Source organism: Trachypithecus francoisi, unplaced genomic scaffold, assembly GCF_009764315.1.
Source record: "Trachypithecus francoisi isolate TF-2019V2 unplaced genomic scaffold, Tfra_2.0 Lachesis_group12, whole genome shotgun sequence".
Taxonomy (NCBI): Eukaryota; Metazoa; Chordata; class Mammalia; order Primates; family Cercopithecidae; genus Trachypithecus; species Trachypithecus francoisi.
Genome location: NW_022681457.1, coordinates 26,620,960 through 26,645,727, shown reverse-complemented (window position 1 = coordinate 26,645,727; position 24,768 = coordinate 26,620,960). Strand labels below are relative to the sequence as shown.

The following is a 24,768-nucleotide window of genomic DNA, read 5'->3' as shown; positions in this document are numbered from 1 at the left end:
CGAATCCACCTTGCTCTATGCAACTGTCTTCTGAAACATTCCTCTCTGACTCTGAACAACCACTTATTTAAATAAGCGGTTCTTAAATAAATCAATCCGTACTGAATGGTCCATCCCCACAAAACCAGTCCCCATTGAAAACCACACCTGGGTGTGTCCCACACTGGGAAAAGGGGGAAAACGGGGGTAGAGAAAGAGGGGAAGAATTGGAATCAACATTAGATTGTACCTGGTGTTGCCACGCGGTTGTCATAAACAACAGCGTCGAAGCAAACTGTTTTAAAACTTAGGAAATACGGCGGCCTTTAAACTCTATTATGTCCCTGCTCATGGCAATTGTGAGACTTCTCTGAACGTAGCCCACAACGGTACAGCCGCCCAAGAGAGCGAGCGAGCTCTGGGGCGGATGAGCGAGTGCTGGCAGCCAGAGGAGGGGAGCAGACTGACAGCTCCCCCAGCTTCTGCGACGCGTGCGGGGCCGGGACAGGCGACCGCCACAGCCAGAGGGTGCGAGCTAGACCCCCCGGGGCCACTGGTCTCCAGAGTGGGAGGATGGATGCTGCCGGTCCGCTGCCGGAGCCTCCCTTCTAGCAGCAGAGGAGGGAGGGTGCGCGCACGTACACACACTCTCACACACACGCACGCACACACATCCTTTCCCTAGAGTTGTGTCTCGTCTCCCTTTTGTTTTTCTCCCTTCCCGGTCATGAGACCCGGAAGTTTTTTTTTTTTTTTTTTAATCCAGTCTCTCTCCCTTTTCCAACCCCCCCGCCATCTATCACATGGCAGAGATAGAATAAAAACAGAAAAATGGCGACGGTCACGTTGTGGCGAGCCTTGCTGCGTCATTAGATAATCCTCATGCAAATAGCGGGAAGAACAAAGGAAGGGGGGCCCGGGACCCCCGGGGGCGCAGGTGGGTGTGGGGGCGGCGGCCGGGCGCTGGGGCGGCAGGGCGCGCGGGGCCAAGCGCCCGTGGGAGGCGGGAGGCGGGAGGCCGGCGGCGGGGGGCGTGCGGCCGCGCGGGGCTCGGGGTGCGGAGTGTGGACGTCCGAGTGCGCGCTCGTGCGCCGCCGTGGAGCGCTGGCCGCTGGGCTCCCGGCCCCGTTTTACGGCGCGTCGGAGCTGACCTGGGGGCGCGGGAAGCCGTGGGGCGCACAGAACGGCTCCGGCGAGGCTGGCCGCGGCGCACACGCACACGCACACGCAGCCGTGGGGCTCGGCCGGCTGGACATCCGCACTGGGGTCTGGGGGCGGGCCAGGCGGCGCCGGGGGCCGAGGGCGCGCCACTGCCGGGCGTCTAGCGCCTGCCTTCAGCCTCCTCGGGGGACCGCACACAGTTCGTCACCTCGGGGTAGGCGGCGGGGCGCGGGGGTGGCGGCGCGGGGCAGGCGGGCCTCAGCACTCCCGGACCGACTCCGAGGGTGTTGCCGGGCTGGGTTGTTGTTAGCGCGCGCGTGTGTTTTTCCAGAGGGGTAGCGGGGCGACCTCGCCCATGGGCATTTCCGCGGTTTTGCGCGGCCCTCGTTGGGGTGTCAGTGGCGACGCGGGGAGCCCCGGGCGCCCGGCTCGGCCCCCCGGAGGGGAGCGGCGCGGAGGGGCGGGGTGTGTGTAAATGTTGCGCACTCGCTTTTCCCCCGCCCCCGCCCAGGGTGCTGGCGTGAGTCCTTGGCTGTCCGGCGGCGACTGTAAATAGAGCCTGGATGTTGTTTACATGAAGGATCCGGCGGGAGGAGTCTAAGAGGAGGCGGCGGCGGTGGAGGAGGAGTAGGAGGGAGGGAGGAGAGAGGAAGACCGGAGTCCCCGCGGCGGCGGCGGTCCGGAGAGAGGGCGAGCCCCGCGCGGCCCTGGGGACCGGGCGCTACCACGAGGCCGGGACGCTGGAGTCTGGGGTAGGAGGGAGAACGGGCACGGGGCGGGAAGGGGGTCCGTCAGTGGTATTTTTAGCTTGCACCCTGCCACGCAGATTCTCCCTGGCCGGAGGGGAGGAGGGTGGAGGGAGGGCGGGGAAGCCTCGGTTTCTCTGCACGTTCGGGAACGCCTTCTACCCCATCATTCTCTCATTCCCAGTCTTTTCCCGCTTCTCTCCGGGCTCACCTGTTTATTTCCGTCAGCTAGAGCTCGCGGTTTTTTATATAGGCATGAGGGTCTGTTTCTTTTATTAGAAACATTATTGGGGAGAGGGGTGCTTTGCTGTAATTTGTGCTGGTCCAGGTCGGTTTTCAGGAAGGGGGAGGGGACTTGGCGGAGACGCCGGCTCCCGGCCGCAGCTGACCCCAGGGCTTCTCTCTGCCTCCCTGTGCGAGGAATTCTTTCCCTTGCTGTTATCCGCACTCCAGCTGCCACCTTCCTGGAGAAAGACCACACCTGTGCTTATCCCCGCTTTGGAGGAGAGGTGAGCTAAGAAACCAGGGAATTCTCTGCTCCCCAGGGTTCTTAGTTATTCCCCTCCCCAATCCCAGCATTGGCTAAAAATTGTTGCTTTCACCTGCTGATTTCATTTGGCATGTCTGTCCCCAGCCTCCCTTTCCCCCGGCAAGTTGTGGTCGGCAGATGTTTTGGGATTTTCTCTTCCCTCTGGATCTGCCCCCCACCAACCAGCAAATAGCTCCTGGGCCTAGGTTGAGGGAGAGAGAGAAGTGACCCCCTTCGGCCAGTGCGCTGATTTTTATTCCCCTCTGGGTCTTCTACTAGAATCTGCTCTCATCCTATAGCCCCCTTTAGTTTCCCCCTAAGCTTAACCCAGAGCCAGGCCTAAGCAGCCTGTCTCTGGCTTTCTTTCCCCAGGCCCCACCCTGGCCCCTTGTGCTTTTCCAGCGCCAAAAAAACGCCTCTCAAGCAGAAGACACACCCAGCCCAAGTCTAACCATTCCAAAAGGGAGGAGAACACAGAGGAAGAGCAGGGACCCAAGGGTCTCCTTCTGTCCTGAATATTCCAACAGCGTTTCCCTCTAAAAGCCTCCTAGCTTTATAATCCCTTTATTCTTCTTACCAGTTGACCCTCCCTTCCTCTTTCCCCTTGTCCTATTATAGGTATTTGGGGAGACGGGTGGAGAAAGAGGTTGTCACCCTCTCTTCTTTACAGTGAGGCATTTTTCTTTTTCTTAGTCTTTTCATTTATTAGATGTTTAGCATGTAAAATATGTGAATCTGTTTGCAGGATTATTTGAACTTGTTTTCTTGCTGGTAAAGAATAGCTGATATTCTAAAGGGAAGGAGGGGGGAAAAGATCAAAAGTAACGCTCTCAGTTTTCCCCATTTGAGCATCCGCAGAGTTGCCAGAGAAGACCCTCCTGTAAAAACCAACAGTCTCCCTTCCATGACATCACCACCTAAGCCCTTCCAACTTTAGCTTCAGAACAGGAAGAAGGCTCAAAATAGAACTACCTTAGGAATCCAGCTCCTTGAAAAGATCAACTTTTAAATCAGCTGCAGAAAGAACACAGTGAACTTTGACATGGGGAGTGAGAAGGAAGAGAAGACTATATAGTGTTCATAATTGGTTCCTTGAGGGGAGGGTTGGGGGATACTTTCCATGTATTTCAAAAAAACTTTCCTCTAGAGTTGGGTACCTAGATCACTGAATGATAAATAGGATAGCTCAAGATTCATTTATTATTCCTAAGTTTTGATGTGTGAACAATAACAAGCACTTTTCAGAATATGAAAGAGGGGCTCCTCTGCAGAATCTGCTCTAGATAGAGAAGGTTGTTTCAGGAAGCTAGGAGGGCACTTCAGGAAGACAGAGAACCTAAAGGATGCGGTGACAGCTGTTGTGAGTATGTAAGTTGAGAGGCTCATAAACAATAATTGTGATAAACAATAATTGTAACTTTTGTGGATGACTGATACCTTGGACAAAGAAGTAAGGATGTCGGGATTTCCAGCTTTACCTTGGAAATTAACTCCTTATCTTTGAATCTCAGTGTCCCCATTCAGTCCCTGAATTGAGATATGCCTTCCTCTCTGAGCTAAAATAGTTACTCAGTCTTTTGGAAGGGCTGCCTAATAAATGATAATCACTGAAGTGTTGACAACTTAAGGATTGGAAGTGGAGCAGAAAATACTTGGTATAATTTGAGCACTTGGTGGGTGCTGTAAGATGACTTGCTGGTTGATGGGGTAACATCTTTTACTCTGGTTCAGGTTTAAAAGAATCCAGGTAACAGAGACAGGATACCTGCCCTAATATAGTAGCCACTAGCCACGTGGCTGTTAACCACCTGAAATATGGCTAGGGTGAGGAAGAGCTCAATTTTAAATTTTATTTAATTTTAAAAATTGATAACTTGATTTAGTTATTGGAAAGCTTATTTATGTTTGGAAATGTACTTGAGCTTACGCATCTACTTTTGAAACTAAGTGTTTTGAAATTCAAACAAAAATTAAGTATTTTGATGAAGGTTTAGAATTGGGATATGTAAGTGCAAAGTACTTTTCAGATTTCAAAGACTTAGTGCAGAAAAAGACAGTAGAATAGCCCATTAATTTTATGTTGATTCCATGTTTAGATGACAATGTTTTAGATATATTGGGTTAAATGAATATGCTATTAATTCCACCTGTTTATTAATGTGGCTACTAGAGAATTAAAAATTACATGTGTAGCTTTTATTATACTTCATTGGACAGCTCAGGCCTGCATCACTCCTTTTCATCAGTGGATTAATTTTTTTTTTCTTTTCTTTTTTTTTTTTGAGATAGAGTCTCTCTCTGTCTTTCAGGCTGTGCAGTGACACGATACCAGCTCACTGCAGCCTCCACCTCCCAGGATCAAGCGATTCTCCTGTCTCAGCCTCCAGAGTAGGTGGGACTACAGGTGTGCACCATCATGCCTGGCAGATTTTTTGTGTTTTTAGTAGAGATGGGGTTTCCCCACTTTGGCCAGACTGGTCTTGAACTCCTAAGCTCGGGCGATTCGCCCGCCTTGGCCTCCCAAAGTGCTGGGATTACAGGCATGAGCCACTGTGCCTAGCCCCATGGATTAATTTCAAAAGTAGTGACTGTATGAAATATTGTTATTTCATGTTTGTGTTTCTACTTTCCACTGCTGGGTTCCATGTGATGATTGGGGACCCCGCGTATTACATTGTTACTATTACAATAGATCAGTGTAGAAGTCCCGGGTTCTAGAATGGCTAGCAGGGGTGTGATGGGAAAATTTGGATACCCACATACCTGGCTATTGCTGCTTTTGTAAAAGGATCCTGGGCATAGCAAAAGATACAGTGTGTGGCAAAGTAACAATTGTGACACCTGGTGGCATTTTAGTGATTCTACTCATCTGTTACTCACTTCCATTTATTTTTTCTTTGCTTCATCTACTTTCTGCCCCCATCCCCACTAAATCACGGCTCCGCTGGTGATTGGGCCCACAAGGTTGCTGACTCCTTTCCTCCAAAAAAAGTACAGTGCTAACATGGATAGAGGTAGTGCTGTCTTTGGGTTTTGTCTGATGAGATTCAGAAATTGCACTGGAAGGAACTTAGGGGCTATTCAGTGCTATCCCTTTATTTTATAGATGACAAACTGTCAAATACCTCACCTAAGACCATGTAGACAGACTGGAATTAAACATACTCTTGTTGATAACTGTTTAGAGGCTCCCTGAGAAATGGAGAGGTTCATCAATTAATCAGTATTTGTTGAGCTAGCATTTTGTGGAAATGACCACTAAGTGTTGTGAAGGGATGTGAGTAAAACAAGTTTCTGAATTTAGAAAGAGTCCTGTTGACTTGAGGAAATAAGATATAAACAGCACCACATTAAATTGCAGTATACAACACAGCACTTAATGAGTGCAGTGCCACTGTGGCATGTGTTACTAGTAGAAATGTGTTCATTTTGTAGATGTAGGAATAGAAGCTTCGGGAAAGGTGGAACCTGCAGGTACGTGGAGTGTAATTGTGTTCCTGGAACAGCCCAAGGCTATACAGTTGGAGGTCATTGCAAGTCGTTGGTATTGGCCCCTTTGGCTGTCCATCAAGGGAATTTGAAAATCTGAGACCCAGCATTTTCAAATGGTGGTGCTGCGGTAATAAGGAAATCATAGATTAATTGGAGACCATCAGGGTTTTTAGAGATGTTTAGCCAGGGGTGGATCATTTTGAAGTTATCTGGCATATAAAACTGACTTGTGAGCAAACCATAAAATCTAAAATCTGAGGGATGAGAGTGGTGAAATGTGATGTAGAGCAAAATCGGAAAGTAAATTAACTGTGGAGTATACAGTCGGACTAAAAATATTTGTGCTGAGTACATGTTTGAAGGGGAGAGGCCCATTTTGTATACTATAGGGCCAGTCATGTATTTATAAATTTTTGTCTCCTGGAGCCTTTTTGGACTAAACTCTTGGTTAACATGAGGAAGAAAGCTCATTCTTCTCTGTGTTACTGTGTCCGTAGGGTTTTTTCTTTTTTGTCCACATGGACCTACTAAAGTTACGTAGCATGAAATCAATTAGGGGCCAGTGCTCAAAGTCAGTAAAATGATGACACTCCTTCTCTAATCACTCTCAGTTAATGCTTTTCTTTGAGAATTGGGGCTAAGTTTGCATAGGGCAGTGGTCCTTGACTTTTTCTTGCCTTTCTGCCTATTTCTTTTTCCATCAAAGAGAAGAAAATTCTGTAACCTGCCACCCCCATGAATCTTTGGCACAAATTAGTTTTTAAAAACCCAGTATAGCAAAATTTTGCAATAAAATGCAAGTATACATTCTGTGTACTTGCGACAAAGCAGTAATTGACATTTGAGCAACTTTTGCTGACATATTTATAACATTTCAGTGTGGTCAAATTTGGCCATTTTATATAGTATCACTGAATTAGATGATGATTTTCAAATTGGAAAACAAATCACACTTGTTAAAAGACCAGTGGATTTAAATATACTAAACTATAGTTTAAATTTAAAAGTATTTTCATATAATTTAAAATCACGTCATCGAGACATTTAACAAATCACTATTATCAAAAATCTATGTGAATACTATAATAAACTTGCATATTTTAATTAATAAAAGTATTTTCAAATATTTTGCGTGGCCAACAACTTACATCACCTTCAATTATTTAATATATAATCAGATACTTAAAGATTTAAAACAGAATTTTCATTTTAGTTTATAAATAAGAGGGATGTAGTGTGTTTTTTGTGCTTATGTTTTGTACTCCATGTTGATTGATTGCTTGAGAAAAGGTCTTTGTCACCTAGACTCGAGTGCTGTGGTGCAATCGTGGCAGCCTCAGCCTTTCATGTTCAAGCAATCCTCCGACCTCAGCCTCCGAAATAGCTGGGACTACAGGCCTGTGCCACCATACCCTGCTAATACTATTTTTTGTAGAGACAGGCTTCCACTATGTTGCCCAGGCTGGTCTTGAACTCCTAGACTCAAGCAATCCTCCCGCCTCGGCCTCCTAAGGGGCTGAGATTACAGGCATGAGCCACCATGCCTGGCCTTGTACTCCGTATTATTTTAAAAGTTCTTTGGTAATCCAGTTTTCTATAAGTACCTGATTTTGTGATGATATTTGGTATATGCGTGATGAAGAAATTGTTCCTAGTTGTATCATTTTTAACATAGAAGAACTAGTTTAAAATCAGTTTGGGTCCTGGAAGAAAGCATTTTACTTCACTGTTTTCTCTCTTCCTCTCTTAGTATGCAGTTATTTTTTCTTTTTTTTTTTTGAGGCGGAGTCTCGCTCTGTCGCCCGGACTGGAGTGCAGTGGCCGGATCTCAGCTCACTGCAAGCTCCGCCTCCCGGGTTTACGCCATTCTCCTGCCTCAGCCTCCCGAGTAGGTGGGACTACAGGCGCCCGCCACCTCGCCCGGCTAGTTTTTTGTATTTTTAGTAGAGAGGGGGTTTCACTGTGTTAGCCAGGATGGTCTCGATCTCCTGACCTCGTGATCCGCCCATCTCGGCCTCCCAAAGTGCTGGGATTACAGGCTTGAGCCACCGCGCCCGGCCTATTTTTTCTTACTGTAGCCTGAGTACCTGTAGTCACTTGTTTATAAGTTTAGACAGTTCAGTTCTTAGAAGAAACATGTTGAAAAAGAAATATTTCTGATGGATTTAAATTTTCAGAAACGCACATTTATAAACATAATTTTCAAGAAAAAGCAAGACATATTTTTGAAGCATTTATTTTAAAAATGCCATTTTGAAAACCCATATTTTTCTCCCTGGAAACTGCTTTAGAATCTGAGAGAATATTAATTTAAGTATTCACAGAATAATGTCAATTTGCTGCTTGTTATTGTGGATGCTTGGCTTCTTTTTTTTTCTCATTTAGGTAGAAAGGAATCAGATGACAAAAAAGTAAGGAGAAAAAGGAAGTATCTTTTTTTTTTTTTTTTTTAAGACGGAGTCTCGCTCTGTCGCCCGGGCTGGAGTGCAGTGGCCGGATCTCAGCTCACTGCAAGCTCTGCCTCCCAGGTTCCCGCCATTCTCCTACCTCAGCCTCCAAGTAGCTGGGACTACAGGCGCCCGCCACCTCGCCCGGCTAGTTTTTTGTATTTTTTAGTAGAGACGGGGTTTCACCATGTTAGCAGGATGGTCTCGATCTCCTGACGTCGTGATCCGCCCGTCTCGGCTTCCCAAAGTGCTGGGATTACAGGCTTGAGCCACCGCGCCCGGCCTGGAAGTATCTTTTACTTATTGTACCAAAAATGTTTAGTTGTTGCATGGGTTTTGGTGACGGCTAATAGAGTGGATTTCAACTTTGCAGTACATTCGCTTCATATTTATACTTCATATTTAGACATTGAATCACACTAATACTTATTTTGGTGAAGGACAGTTTAATAACTATTGAATATGTCAGGATTATTGATTTGTCTCCATAACTTACCCAACCTTCAGTATTTCAGGGTAAGTATTCATTTTTCCAAAGCTGACAGAATTTGTGATCAAGAAATATTAGTTGGTAATCTTCTTATCCTTTTTAGTGGAATGGCTATCTAAAATTTTACTCTAAAACAATCACAGTATCTTTGTTCACACAGCAGATGTTTATAATTTGGGTAAAAATGTGCAACTATTTCCAAGAACCTTAGGTTGTGGGATCCAACTGTGATTTTTTTTTTTTTTTTTTTTAATCTTCGTTGCCCTCTCGTGTTTCAACTCTGTATTACAGTTGGCTAAGACCTAGATGTTGGCCTCCTTAATTTTTAGATATTTTTGCATTTTAGACAGTGTTGTTTTAATTTGTGTGTAGATGGATTGTTTCATTGGATATTACTTTTCTGAAAATAAGGTCATTTTCTTTTTTTTTTTTTTTTTTTTTTGAGGCGGAGTCTCGCTGTGTCGCCCGGACTGGAGTGCAGTGGCCGGATCTCAGCTCACTGCAAGCTCCGCCTCCCGGGTTCCCGCCATTCTCCTGCCTCAGCCTCCCGAGTAGCTGGGACTACAGGCGCCCGCCACCTCGCCCGGCTAGTTTTTTGTATTTTTAGTAGAGACGGGGTTTCACCGTGTTAGCCAGGATGGTCTCGATCTCCTGACCTTGTGATCCGCCCGTCTCGGCCTCCCAAAGTGCTGGGATTACAGGCTTGAGCCACCGCGCCCGGCCGGTCATTTTCATAGTACATAAAGTTAATAGTTGAGTTAGATTCACTGTACTCTTATTTTCTGACTTCCACTGATCTAAAGAATTGATTCGTCTATCTGACTTATTTGAAGTACAGTGCGAATATCTAATATGCATATAATGAGTCTTTGAAATTGAGCAAATGCCTAATGAAAACATAATTATTTTTCAAATATCTGTCAAGTTCCACTCATACTGAAATAACTTGAAACCTTATGACATGGAAAAAACCCAAGTGAATCATGGTTTTAATAAGCTGATATTCCGATGCCTGAATTCCAATTTCAGAATCCTTTGTACTTGTTATTAAAAGTGAGAAGCATCCCTAAAATGACTTCAGAGTACATCTCAAAGGTACAAATAATTTAAAAACGAGTAATGTGTATATGTTATTATTACTTTTTAAAAAGGTATTCTGAAGGTTGTATCACCATAGGTATAGAATTGACGTATACTATAGTGAAAAATATCAATGTTACTAATTTGAGTGCATTCTTAGCATTCAGAGCAAGAAGATTGAAAGTCATTTTTTGCTAATGTGCATTTTTCTTATTAATTATAAAACCCCATTGGTTTCTGCTTCATGATCTCAGTTACTGAGAAAACTAAGCAAAAAGTAAATGTTTTTAGAAATCCTTTTGTTTGTGTAAATTGTGTAAACTGAATATCCAGTTGATGGAGTTGGACAGCTAGGGTAGGGTAGAGAAAACAAAGCACTGGGTTCACTTATTTGGCATGGATCTGGGCATGGGTTCACCAAAATTTAGCAATATATGATCTCTGGTAAATCACCTAACCTCTCTAATTTGTATTTTTTTTTTCTATCTATAAAATGGGGTAATATTTAATCTATTTCCAGAATCCTTTTTTGATGAATTAATGAATAATTCATTGCTAGCTCCTTTTTGAATGTTTGGCAGATGTGAAGTATTATTGTCATGTTTGGTTATGAGCACTTTGAAGACAGGAATCATGTCTTATTTATCTTTATTTCCTGAACATCTAGAAGAGGCCTTAGAACATAGTAGTTCCTCAGTGTATATATAATCAATGATTGAGGTCAGGGAGGCACAGTCAGTGAATCCATGCATGGAAGAAATAGGCTGTGAAATATGCTGGAGGCTTACTGCATATTTGATGTATTATCAGAGTGAAAACCTAATCATGCAGTTGTTCATCCTCATTAATATGTATAAGTCATGTGTTCATCTTTCATTCTAATATAATTCAACTGGGCCTTTTAATATTTCAGCCTCACCACTTGCTGGGCCCTGATCCTTCTTTTTCTTCTGCCTCCTCACGTCTCCAACCAGAAGGGGATCTTTTAGTCCTTCACTTCATGGGGAGCCTTCAGAGAGAGTAATGCAGCCACAAGAAAGGATGCCGTTAACCGACACAGTGACTGACAGGCTGCCCTGGCTCAGTTATCACAGTGCTGATGCTGTCCATTCTAAAGGTACAGTACTGTGATAACTGAAGGATGGCAGCCATCTTGCCTTCCATCAGAGGATCCTCACCGTGCCCAGGAAGAAAGAAGGCAAAAGAGGAATGTGAAACAGGTGGCCGGGACCCAGAAACCCTCTTACCCTGTACCTCTGTCGTACTTCTCCCGGGGCATAGGGGGAGTTGTTCTGCTTCTCTTTGCCTTGTTTTGTAACATGGGGTAGTTGTTGGGGCAGCAGTGTTGTGCTAAGTGAACATATATTAAGATCTTTGGAACCTTTAGGAGACTGAAAATAGGTAAGTATGAGTTAGTATTTCTGGAATGGTAGTCAGAGAACTTTGTACCATTTTTATAAATGTGAAAGGTAACTTAATTAGAACAGCTTGGCACTTGTTGGTACACTGCTAGATTTCAAAATCAGATTCTACTTACAGGGAGAAAAAAAAAACCCAATATGTTCAACAGTATTGAAATTATTACATAAATAAAAGTCCATCATTGTAGACCAGCTTACTGAAGTGAGGAAAGAAAAAAGTGTATCTTTGTCTTGAAGGAGTAGATAGTGACATGTCTTATTTCTTTCAGGATATTTAGGATCTGGCCTAATTCAAAAGAATATTTACTGAATACCTATGTTATTGCTGCTGCTGTCACTTTTACATGAAAATAAAATGTAAGTTATTTTATTTCTATCAAATAAGGACTAGTCTGCAGTGATATCTGGCACAAATCGATTTCAGGAATATGAAACTGTAAACACCAAGCCAGCATCACATGTACATGAAAGACTAGGAAATTTTTTTGTTGTTGTGGCCCACACTGGAGTGCAGTGGTGTGATCATAGCTCACTGCAGCCTTGATCTCCTAGGCTCAAGCGGTCCTCCTGCCTCAACCTCCCAAGTAGTCCCGAGTAGACTGCAGGCTCAGGCCACCCGCCTGCAAATTTTTAGTAGAAACAGGAGTTCACTATGTTGCCAAGGCTGGTCTTGACCTCCTGAGCTTAATTGATCCTCCCACCTCAGCCTCCCAAAGCGCTGGGATTACAGGCATGAGCCACTACACCCAGCCATGATTAGGAAATTTAACAGAGCACACATCTTCAACCTCCATCTTACTCTAGAGAGTACTGCTGGGGGTGAAAGGTGGTTATTGGAGAACCCAGGATTTCCCACATGCCCTCTGCCAATCATCCCTCTTCCCTCTAGACTCCTAAGGACACTGTACACATGTAACAATAGCAAACAAGAAACAAAGTGCATGACTTTGATTATGTGTTAGATCACAGTACTGTGTACAGCTCAGGTAATTTCATGGAATGTATTTTAGGCTCAGAGCCTAATTGGGTATGTTACCTCTTCCTAGACTCATGTCTGTATCAGGGAGCCTGTGGATGTCTGACTGGTGTGGGAACCCAAAGCAGTGCCCCATATGCTTGAGCAAAGAGAACGGAGATGGCCGAGGTCAGGCCCTAATTTGAACCGCAGAGAGAAGAGGGGCCAGGGAGGGGAAAACCATACGTGAGTTTTGTTTGTTTGTTTGTTTGTTTTAAAGACAGAGTCTCAGTCTGTTGCCAGGCTGGAGTGCAGTGGCTCAAGTCTTGGCTCACTGCAGCCTCTGCCTCCCGGGGTCAAGCAATCCTTGTGCCTCAGCCTGCCGAGTAGCTGGGATTACAGGTGTGCGCCACTGTGCCCAGCTAATTTTGTATTTTTGGTAGAGATAGGGTTTCACCATGTTGGCCAAACTGGTTTCGAACTCCTGTCCTCAAGTGATTCTCCTACCTCAGCATCTCAAAGTGCTGAGATTACAGGCATGAGCCACTGCACCCAGCCTCGTGTGACTTTTTAACGTACTGTGAACCTTACCTACGCTCAACACTGCCAACTCCATGTCTTAGATACGGGCCAGGTGTGTTATCAGGTCCTCCACTGGGACACAGTGGGGAAGAAAGGGAACTGAAAGGGAGTAGCCCTGCTACAGAGAGGTTCTGTCTTATCCTTCATTGTGCCAGTCCTCAGACATTGATGGTCACTGTGTTCCTTTGCTGGCGATCGCAGTTCCCTTTAGTGTCTCTTCCCTCTTTACCCAAAGAGGAATCATTCTTAGTAGTGACCCCTTGAACCACACTTGGTTGGCCCAGAACTGTTATTTTTCAGATACATTGACCACATTATAGCCCGGTACCTTCACATGTCCTCATAGTACCACAATTTCTCTAAGCTGTGTAAGCTACACTATGTTTTTCATTAATTACAGACAGAGAGGGCTCTCCCCGTTTATTATGCTACCACTCCTGAAATTCCTTGGAGTTTTCTTATAAGGAATTTCTGACAGAAACTCTGGAAGAACTTTTAGGAAGGGAAAGTTATGAGATTGGTGAATCCTCAAGTAATCTGAAACACTCCTAATGTTTAGTGTTTTAGCAGGTGGAAAAAAAGTGCTTCAAGAAGTAATGTGTTGTGCAATCATTGGCCTTGGTGAAGATTTCACCACCTTCCCTGATCTTCCTGTTTTCCCCATTACTAGTTTTATAAAAATTCATTGGGTTTTATACTTACCCAACCTTGACCTCAAAATCTACAGCCAGGCCTGTGGGTTTTTGAAGAACTGAGTGTTGGGTGTCATTTGCAGTCACCCCTGTGGACAGAGTTGTGCTGGGTACCCTTTCCTCTAAACAAGAAGGCTGAGGCTCAGTCAGCAGCAGGAGCTCCAGAAGCTTGCCTGGACCTGGAGGTCTTTGGCATCTTCAAGGCATTTCTTAGGTGTAAGGTGTTCCAACAGGTTAAGTGAGAAGTGATGCAAGACAGATCCGATGGGGTTTTTCCACTGCCTTGCTTAAAACACAGTATGTGTTTGGTTGGTGTATTCATTGCATTTTTCAGTTTAGGTGAAGTATGTGAGAATGGGAAGATTGCAGTTAAACCTAGAAATACCATATAATCCAGCAATTCCACTTGTGGATACATACCAAAAAGATGTGAAAGGCGGCAGTCTGACAGATATTGTACACCCATGTTTATAGCAACATGATTCACAATAGCTAAAAGGTAGGAGCAACCCCAGTGTCCATTGATGGATAAGTAGATAAATGAAATGTAGCGTATACCTACATTGGAATATGATTCAGCCTTAAAAGGAAGAAAATTCTGACATATGCTACAACATGGATGAACCTTGAAGATACCATGCTAAGTGAAATAAGCTAAACACAAAAGGATATATACTGTATGATTCCACTCATATGAGGCCCCTAGAGTTGTTAAATTCATACAGCCAGGAATCTGATGGTTGCCAGGAGCTGGGGGAGAGGGAGAAATGGAGAGTTAGTGTTTAATGAAGTTGTATTTGGGGAAGATGAAAAAATTCTGGAGATAGATGATGGTAGTTGCACAACACCATGAATGTACTTAATGCCACAATGTACACCTAAAAATGGAAAATTTTATATGTATTTTACCACAATAAAAGAGATTCAGGATCATAACCCTCTTCACGCCAAAAACAGGATTTAGTTGATTTCTCTGCTCTACTTTAGTTTTCAGTGTGAAGATAACTGCTGTTTCAAGTAAGCAAGTAAAGTGTAATTGCCATGTCTTTATGCATTTCAAGTTCTCTAATCTGAAGTCCTTTACACATGTTTCAGGGTTTCCAACATAGCATAGCTTTAAAATTGTGTAAAATGTAAAGAAAACTAAATATAGTAGCAATGAGTATTAAAAAAAATGAGAAAAAGGTGTAGACAAGAAGTTAGCTGATAATAGCATCTCTTGCTGGCTTTATGTCTTTTCTGGTGAAACTGGGCAACTCACTGGTCCTCCCCCTGTTCCAGCTGCATCAACTGCGCACCTCTTTGGAGTTATGCTACCACTCCTGAAATTCTTTGGAGTTTTCTTAAACAGAAAAGGAATTTCTGACAAACTCTGGAAGAACTCATAAGAAGGGAAAGGTCTGGGAATTGGTGAATCCTCAAGTAATTTGAAATACTCCTAATGTTTAGTGTTTCAAATTACTTGAGGATTCAGCAATCTCAGACCTTTCCCTTCTTAGGGAAATCATATATATAAATAATCATACATATAAAAGACTAAAGCAGCATTTAAATGTGGCATGTTATTTCTTAAAATATAAACATACAATATGTGAAATAAAACAATAGCATTAGTATTAAGTATAGTTTTAAAAAGTATCCTAGTCTTAAAAGTCAAGTATTAGCAGCTTCATTAAAGGTGCATTCTACAACTTGCTGTCTGTCACGAATAGTTTTCCTGTTTGTTATATGCTTAAGTTTGATAATAAGAATACAACCATTGAGGCTGGAAATAGCAATAACCTTCCCTAAGGGATCACATATTTTATTAGCTGTGGGTAAAAAGCATTCATTTGTGGACCATATCTGTTTCATCACAAAGTCCTCACTTAGGGTCATGCTTTGGAAATCAGATTTTAGTTTTATTTAGTTTTGGGAACGTTGGACTACCCCCACCAGATCCTGCACAGTATTCTACCTTGATCATCCCACACAGAGCTGGAGCAGACAGCTAGCTCTTGTTCCTGCCTGCCGCATTAATTTCAAATATTTTGCTATGCCTAGTACATTTCTAGCTTCTCTGAATAACCAGTTTTAAGTGTGCCGCAAACTTCCCTTATCCTGTTTTGGGGGGCCCAGGGGATATAGGGTCTTCCATAGCCCAGGCTTAGAGTGCAGTGGTGCCATCTTGGCTCACTGCAGCCTCAGCCTCCTGATTAGCTGAGACTATGGGTGTGCACCACCATGCCCGGCTAATTTTTCAAAAATTTTTTTGTAGAGACAGGTTCTCACTGTAGTCCGCAGGCTGATCATGAACACCTGGGCTCAAGCAGTCCTCCTGCTTTGGCCTCCCAAAGTGCTGGGATTACAGGCCTAAGCCACCACGTTGGCTTGTCTATCCCGTTCTTTTTTTTTTTTTTTTTTTGAGACGGAGTCTTGCTCTGTCGCCCAGGCTGGAGTGCGGTGGCGAGATCTCGGCTCACTGCAAGCTCCGCCTCCCGGGTTCACGCCATTCTGCCTCAGCCTCCTGAGTAGCTGGGACTACAGGCGCCCGCCACTGCGTCCGGCTAATTTTTTGTATTTTTAGTAGAGACAGAGTTTCACCGGGGTCTCAATCTCCTGACCTTGTGATCCGCCTGCCTCGGCCTCCCAAAGTGCTGGGATTACAGGCGTGAGCCACCGCAACCGGCGTCTATCCCGTTCTTAAGTGAGTAGCTTTCTTTCAGATCAGTTGCTCTTTGAGACAAGCTTCTCATGTTTTTACACTCGAGAGAATTTTTTCCTTTAAAAATTGCTTCCTTAAAGTCTGCATTCATATTTACAGGTCTGTTCATAGTTTGTCTTCACCATTACCAGTCACCATTTTTTGTTTTTGTTTTTTGAGACGGAGTCTTGGTCTGTCGCCCGGTTGGAGTGCAGTGGCACAGTCTTGCCTCATTGCAACCTCCACCTCCTGGGTCAAGTGATTTTCCTGCCTCAACCTCCCGAGTAGCTGGGACTACAGGCATGGACCACCATGCCCGGCTAATTTTTAAAATTGTTTTAGAGATGGAGTTTCGCCATGTTGACCAGGCTGGTCTCGAACTCCTGACCTCAGGTGATCTGCCTGCCTCAGCCTCCCAAAGTGCTGGGATTACAGGTGTGAGCCACTGTGCCTGGCCTCTAGTCATCATTTTATTTATTTATTTTTTTTGAGACAGAGTCTTGCTCTGTCACCAGGCTGGAGTGCAATGGCGTGATCTCGGCTCACTGCAACCTCTGCCGCCCGGGTTCAGGCGATTCTCCTGCCTCAGCCTCCTGAGTAGCTGGATTACAGGAATACAGGAATGTGCCACAACGCTTGGCTAATTTTTTTTTTTTTTTTTTTTTTTTTTTGAGATGGAGACTTGCTCTGTCACCCAGGCTGGAGTGTAGTGGTGAGATCTCAGCTCACTGTGAGCTCCGCCTCCTGGGTTCATGCCATTCGCTTGCCTCAGTCTCCCAAGTAGCTGGGACTGCAGGCACCCGTCACCATACCTGGATAAGTTTTTTGTATTTTTAGTAGAGATGGGATTTCACTGTGTTAGCCAGGATGTTCTTGATCTCCTGACCTTGTGATCCACCCACCTTAGCCTCCCAAAGTGCTGGGATTACAGGCGTGAGCCACTGCGCCCGGCCTAGTCATCATTTTTAACCACAAGGATTCTTCATCAAGCATGAACAAGTTAGGTAAGGGAGGCACCAAAAGTCCATTTTGTATTTTTCTTTCATATTTAAGACATGGTAAGTGTAAGGATTCCCACAAGAACATGTGCCTGAGCTGGGCATGGTGGCTCACACCTGTGATCCCAGTACTCTGAGAGACCAAGGTGGTCAACACCAACCTGAGTAACAAAGTGAGACTGTCTACCAAAAAAAAAAAAAGCAGCCAAGCGTGGTGGCGCATGCTTGTAGCCCCAGCTCTTCGGGAGGCTGAGGCAGGATCATGTGAGCCCAGGAGTTGGATGCTGCAATGAGCTAGGATGGTGCTGCTGCACTCCAGCCTGGGTAACAGCCAGACCCTGTCTCTTAATAAATAAATAAGCAAGCAGGCATGGAACATTCTCAGCTGGGTTCTTTAAGCTGTCTGACACGGTTTCGGGTTGTAATACATGCGTCTAATGTAAATATGTTAAAATTCACATAATTGAAGTGGAGTAAAGTAAGCTGATTATACGTTGCTTTGTACATTTGGACTATTACTGTATTTTATTTTCCATGAGATTATGAGGAGATTGATGATGTTAAAAAGTGAGAAGAAATAGAGAACCATTTTGATTTAGTCTGTAGAAAATGTATTTCACTTTTTGGCTACTATCTTTGTAAATGAAATTCCAGAAAAATTACTTAGACTCCCATTGTTTTTTTTCAGTTTGAAAATGAGTGTCTTCGAACCAGGAATATTTTGGGGTCCATTGGGGGGTAGCTGTCTAGGGCACTTTGCTGGGAAGACGTCTGAGACCACATCTGGGCTCTGCAGGAAGGAGTGCTGTAACCACCTGTCTAGGTCTACCTGTGATCAACCCGGGTGTGCTATGGACATCAGACTGAGGAGGAGTGCTACATTTGCTGATACCTTAGTACGGCAATATTTGTAGTGTAGAAGCTTAGATCCTCTGGAATGGCAGAAATTCCTAGATTTCTGGAAAACCGTGTCACTGGGAATATAGACACCTTTTTTTATGGAGAGGGAATTATGGATTGTTAATTTTAAAAGTCTACCGTAGTGTAATATATAGTGTATATTGAGACATGAATCTTTCCACTTATCATTCACTAACATCTGTTAAAAAAAAAAAAAAAAAACCTGATCAGGTCTCAAGCTATTCTAATAGCACTAGTCTAATAGCATAAAATTTGCTACTGTTAAATAAATGTTTATCCACTGTATAATTTACAGGTAGAATTTTAAGTAATTGGATCAAATAGCTAGAAGAGGACTTCCTTTCTCCTTTTATTTCATTAATTGACAGAATTATTTGCTTGAGATGAGTCAATATTTGTTGAGCGCCAGTGTACCAAAGCACTCATTTCATCCTCTTTGAAATCCTCAAAGAGTAGAAGAGTTCTCCACATTTCATAATTGAAGAACCTGAGGAGGCTCTCAGGCTCCTGGTGGGTCCCTAAGCCACACAGCTAGTCAGTGATGGAGCAGGGATTTGAGTCCAGAAACAATGTAAGAAGTTAATAATATATTGATTAGTAGGTGAGGGTTCGAAACAGACCCAGGATGTGTAAAATTGCTTTAAAATTTGCACTATACAGTGCCTCCTTTGTCCGCTTTTGCCTTTTTCTGATGCCTTCTCCACTCTTCAGCTGGAGTTACCTCTGTAAAATGAAGGTTTGATCATGCCATCACTTAAAAGCCCTCTGGGTTAAAACCCTCTGGTGGCTCCTCCTCTTCAGTTGCCCCATGAGGCCCTGGGCAGTGTGGTCCCACCTACTCCTCAGCTCCCATCTCTTCTACCCAGTTGACTGGCCTGGCCTTGGTCAGGGAATCAAGTCCTTTCTGTGTCAGGTGTATTTCCTTCTGTCTGGAACACACTTACCATTCGGTTCACCTTACCTCTTATCCTTCAGTTTCTGGCTAAGCACTGATTCTTCAGAGATGTTTTCCTGTCATCCTGTCTAGGTCCGATCTCCTGGCCCTTTGTGCTTTTCTTTCAGAGCACTTGTCACAGTTGAATCACATGTATTGCAGGTGCGTATTTTTAATGTCTCGTTAGATGGTGAGTTCTATGAGAACAGGAACCATGGTTTTACCTATTGTTGTGTTTGCGGTGTCTGGCATAAGCCTGGCATGCAGTTCACAGTAGAAAACTAATGTAGTGTGAGATGTGAGTGGAATGTTTCCTGTTTGCCAAGTATGGGTGAGAAGAACCCGCAGCTAAAAACAAGGTGTTCAAAATCCCCGCTTTCTGTGGTCAGAGATCTGCATCTCTGTGGCCAGTATTTTCCTGCAGAGCTTTTTCAAAAGGTGTCATTTCAGCAGAACCAGTTCTCACATTGCTCCCACTCTTCACCCCAATAAAAAGATGACTGGAGGAGGGGGAGATGACACCTTTTGTGGAAATTTCTCTCAGCGAAGGGGACCATGCAAATTTGACGTCATGATTTGTCTGAAAATTGGTGAGCCACTATTCCAGAAAGAGCTCCCCAAGCCCAGGGCTTGCAATGCTAAGAGAAGGAGGAAGGAGAGAGACAGGGAGCGACACTACATTGGGTGGGGTGAGGATATGAGGTTCCTTGGACATCATGGGCTCCAGTGAATATGTGGACCATGGCTTGGGACTTAAGCTTTTTTGCTAGTGCCCCACAAAAGAGTACCGTCTGTAACCCATCTGTGGACCCCAGCAGTGCCTCTCAACAAACATGTACCCTAGAGAGCGAGTTAGAATATGGATATTATCCCAAAGGAAGGACCCAGGGCCAGTCAGAAAGCTCATGCCCTCCAAGGTGGGTGGTTCATCTAGGGACCAACCTCTTTTGAAGTTCGTGAAGAAGTGAGTTTTTATGTAGTCTTTTTGTTGTTGTTTGGGTTGCGGTTTTTTTTGTTGTTATTTGTTTGTTTGAGACAGGATCTCACTCTGTCACCGAGGCTGGAGTGCAGGGCCACGATCATGGCTTACTGCAGCCTCAAACTTCTGGGCTCAAAGGATCCTCCTGCCTCAGCCTCCTGAGTATCTGGGACTACAGGTGTGCACTATCGTGCCTGGCCAAGTTTTAAATTTTTCTGTGGAGACGGGATCTCTCACTGTTGCTGAGGCTGGTCACAAAACACCTGGCTTCAGGAGATATTCCCGCCTTAGCCTCCCAAAGTGCTGGGATTACAGGCATGAGCCACCATGCCAGGCTCCCCCTTACTCCTTTTGAAGTCCAGATGGTTACAGCTGCCCCTGGAAGGGGCAGATTGTGGATGCAAGCCCCCTAACACCAGGAAAAGGTTATTTACAGTGAAAGAGGGACTTCCAATTCTAGAAATAGCTCCCCTTGCCTTAGGGGTGGGATAGTGTACAAGGTACTAACACCAATAAATGCCTCAAAGATTTCATTTGCTTTTGAAATTGCAGAAATGGGAGTGAAGTGATTTCTGATTTCTCCCCTGGGAAAGCAGAAAGAAACCTTTCCTTGTACAGCTGCCCCCATGAGAAAAAAGTTCAACAGAAAACATGAAATGCTCATTTCCCAAGACTCTCAGTCAGAGCGGTGAGAAGCAAAGGGACGATGCTACAGAGGTGTCTGGGAAACTCAGGCTGATTAAAGGTAGCCTGTGTATCTCCTCGACTTGCAGGCTCTGTGAAGGGAAGCACACCTCATAAATCCTTTTGGACTGCTTTTTGGCTAAACCCTCAGATTTATACGAAGAACTATTTTAAGTGAATCAGTGTGTCTTTGTTTGCCTCTTCTGGGATTCTGAAGACTGCAGCCAAGGAGCCAGTAAGGCTGAGAGATGGATGGAGCATTTAATCAGTTGAATACTTCCTTATGTTTTCCTTGCGTGTTCTCATAACAAGTGACCTTAGTCCAACTGCTAGTAACACATTATTGTGGAATGTGCCCTCCTGAGAAATAGTGCCTTATTTTTTCATCCTGAGCACACTGAAAATCTCTGAAAATTCAGATGAGTTTGTCTGGACAATGGTAATAATATATGCTAGCAATACCTGCCATGTATCTGGTATTTTACATGTTACGACTGAGTGTCACAACAGCCCTGGTCAAATGCGGGGAAAACGAAGGCTTAGAAAAACTAGGTCACTTACGTGATATCACTCAGTTCAAGCCCAGGTTTCTGCATTTCTCAATTTTCCACAGATTCTTACCAGCATCCTTGACTAATGAGGCTATGCCGGAACCCCCAAATCTTGACATTTTCATTGATTCCTTTCTTCCACCTGCAAACAACATCAGGATCCACTCCTTTTTTTTTTTTTTTTTTTGTATTTTTTTTTTCTTTGAATACACATTACCTATTTAATAGTTCAGAAGTGGGATGATGCACTTAACTGTAGGTCCGTGAGCTCAGAAGTCCCTGTGGTGGTAATAGGTAATATTGTTCGAGGACTTTCTATTGAACTGTCCACAACTGATTTTTTTTTACCTGCATTACCTCAATCTTTTCACAGAAGCCGCATCTCCCTCCCTGTCCCTTTTTCTGCCTTATTTGTTCATAGTATTAATACTTGCACACAGTACATCCACACTAACATACTTCAGCCTACTTACTGTGTTTAACGCTGCGTAACTCCACTAGAATGTAAGCTCTGTGCGAGCTGTATGACTTTTTAGTTATGAGGTAAGTTCCTACCAAGTAGGACCAGGTTCAAATGTTTTTGCATTAAGGACCAACCTATATAGGTAAATATCATCCCCATTTACAGATATGGAAACTGAGGTTCATGGGATTAAATAAGGTGTTTGAAAGTGGAAGTAATTTTTAACTTCAAAATCAGTTTTTAAATATTAACGATAACAGTAGCTTCCTTTCCCCACTGTATTGTTAGAATGAAACAAAAAAATTTTTTGGAGACAGGGTTTTACCCAGTCTAGAGTTTAGTGGCATAATCATAGGTCACTGTTGACTCCAACTCCTGGGCTCAAGCTATCCTCTTGCCTCAGCCTCTAAGTAATTAGGACTACAGGTATGTGCCAAGATGCCTAATTTTTTTTTTTTTTTTTTTTCTGTAGAGATGGATCTCACTATGTTGCCTAGGCTGGTCTTGAACTCCAGGCCTGAAGTGATCCTCAGCCTCTTAAAGTGCTGGGATTATAGGTGTGGGCCATTGTGTGTGACAGAAATTAGAAAGTTAACAATAACAACAAAAAGAGGTTGGGGCTGGATGAGGTGGCTCACTCCTGTAATCCCAGCACTTTGGGAGAAAGGCGAGTGGATCGCTTGAGGCCAGGAGTTCGAGACCAGCCTGACCGACATGCCAAAACCGCATCTGTACTAAAAATACAAAAAAAACAGAATTTCAGAGCTGTGAGAGACCTGGGAGCTATTTGAGCCAGGCTACCAACCCCCTTCAACCCTATCCCCAGTGCCAGATTTGGGACTCAGGTCTCCTTCACCCGAATGGCCTGTTCCACTGATGGACAGCTACACTGTCATTGAATGACTACATTGTTGGAAAATTCTTTGTATTGAGCTGAATTTTTGTCTCCAGCTAACTTCCACCATTGGCCTGAGTTCTCCCCTTTAGGAATGACAGAATAAAGGAAAATATAATCTTGGTTTACTTATACTCACTCATGGGTGTCTCTTGTCCCAGTCCCTCAGATACTCCTTGTGTGGCATCTTTCCAACCATTTTCCATCCTGTTGGCTCCCTTTGGCATGGCCTCCAGCTTGTCCGTGTCTGACTTAAGTGCCTCATCTGGGACTGCGGGTGGGGTATTGGGAATACATCATACCACCCTGTTGCTCGTTCACACCCCCCAAGTCCTTTAAAGTGAACTATTGTTGAACTCTGGTAGGAAGAAAGTGCTGCACAGGTGGAACCAAGCATCGCTGATGATTATGAAAAATAATAGTGATGTCTTGTGGACGCTCTGCCCTCTGTTTCTCTGTGCACTCCCTCTGCCACACCCAAGACAGTTCTTAAAAGAATGACCACTTACTGAGTTGTGACTGTGTATAAGATACTGTCCTAGACACTTTACATACACCACCCATTTAACTTTCTAAACAACCATATTCTTAGATATGATTTAGCTCTTGAGAAGACAGATTAGGAGAGATTAACTGATGTGTTTAAGATCACATAGCTTGTAATTGGTGGAGCTTGGATCTGAAGCTATGTTTGTCTGACTCCAAATCCCAAGCTTGATAAGATTTACTTCCAGGAGCTATAAAGAGGATAAGCTTAGCTATTTGAGGCTCTCATTTTCATTCTCTCTCAAAAACTTGCAAGAGAGATATTTTAGAGGAGTGATGACATCTTCCTATCATTTGAAGAAGGGAAAGAGAAAGGAAAGGGCCCATATTATTGTTTTCCTGCTTGTGCCAGCTGTTTTGTATCTGTTGATCTCATTTAGTCCTCATGACAGTTCTGTGAGGAGGGCCCTGTCATGATCACCATTGCACAGATGCAGAAACTGTGGCTCACAGAGGGTAAAGCTAGGTCACTCACACAACCCCTGACTCCAGAGCCACCGTGATTTCGTGCTTCCCACCACACAAATGCCGTATCACAGAAGGTTTTTGAACTCTTACTGCCACTCTCCCAGAGGGTCTCTAGCTAGACCCTTACCCACTGTGATAGTCTCTCTTAGCCTGTCACTTCCAATCTTAGTAACTGACCAAATTACCTAAGCAGAAAAGGAGGGAAAAGAAAGCCTTCACTAAATTAGATAAGCATTCATTCATTCATTAGACTTGCTATATGCATGTCTTTGGGCCAGAGATCAGCCATGGAAGCAAAGTAAGGAGTCTGCTGAAGTTATTAGGGCTCTGATGTGGCCGTCATGCCTTCTTCCTACCAAGTTGTATGACCCAATACAAGAACGCATGGTGAGTGCAGCAGGTGCTGCCAAGACCCGATCATTTAGCCATGCTGACCGAGGACCGAGGACCCACCAGTCTTCAGACTGAGTTGACTTACTTTCTAAAACATAGGTACGGAAATTCTTTATTTAGGGACCACTAGATTTGGAATCCTACCAAATCCCATTACTAATCTATAATCAAACAATATTTTTTACCCGCATCATTCCATTTGTTCCAACAACCTGGTAATGTAGGCTGGGCAACAGTTCATTGTTATGTTTTACAAACAGAGAATCAAACTGAGAGAAAAGACTTGCCCAGAACATCGCAGTCTCCAAGGGTGAGAGCAGGACACAGCCTGCTGGAGCTATGAATCTTGCTGTTGCACTCAGTTGTCCTCTTTCGCTTCACTCCTCTCTTGTACTGCCCCCCAAACTGCGTGTACAGCTCTCTCCTTGCCATTGGCCTATTGGCTACAAACAGCCACCAGCTCAGCAAAAACAGTGAGACCAAATTGGAACTACTTTTTCAGGCTTCACTTCTCAAGTCATTTGGTCACCCTGACTTTCCACAGCACAGGTGCAATGGTTTGCAGATTGTCATCAAACTTCACCTTCACTTAAAGGCCAAGTTGACTCTTTACAGCACCAAGCTGCCATAAGCATTCTTTTTCTACAGGCAAGTACCTAGGTATTAATCCTAATGTCAC

General features: G+C 44.1%; 1 protein-coding gene across 1 annotated transcript in view; it reads left to right on the top strand.

Moving 5' to 3' along the window:
- The first annotated feature begins 265 nt into the window (after positions 1 to 265).
- The window catches only part of LOC117092039 (uncharacterized PE-PGRS family protein PE_PGRS54-like), a 48,517-nt gene continuing 24,014 nt past the window's right edge, over positions 266 to 24,768 (top strand). Inside the window, exon 1 of the mRNA XM_033225166.1 lies at positions 266 to 1,892. Within this exon, the coding sequence (XP_033081057.1) occupies positions 862 to 1,479 (618 nt within the window). The 5' untranslated portion in view covers positions 266 to 861 and the 3' untranslated portion in view covers positions 1,480 to 1,892. The remainder of the gene's footprint in view (positions 1,893 to 24,768) is intronic.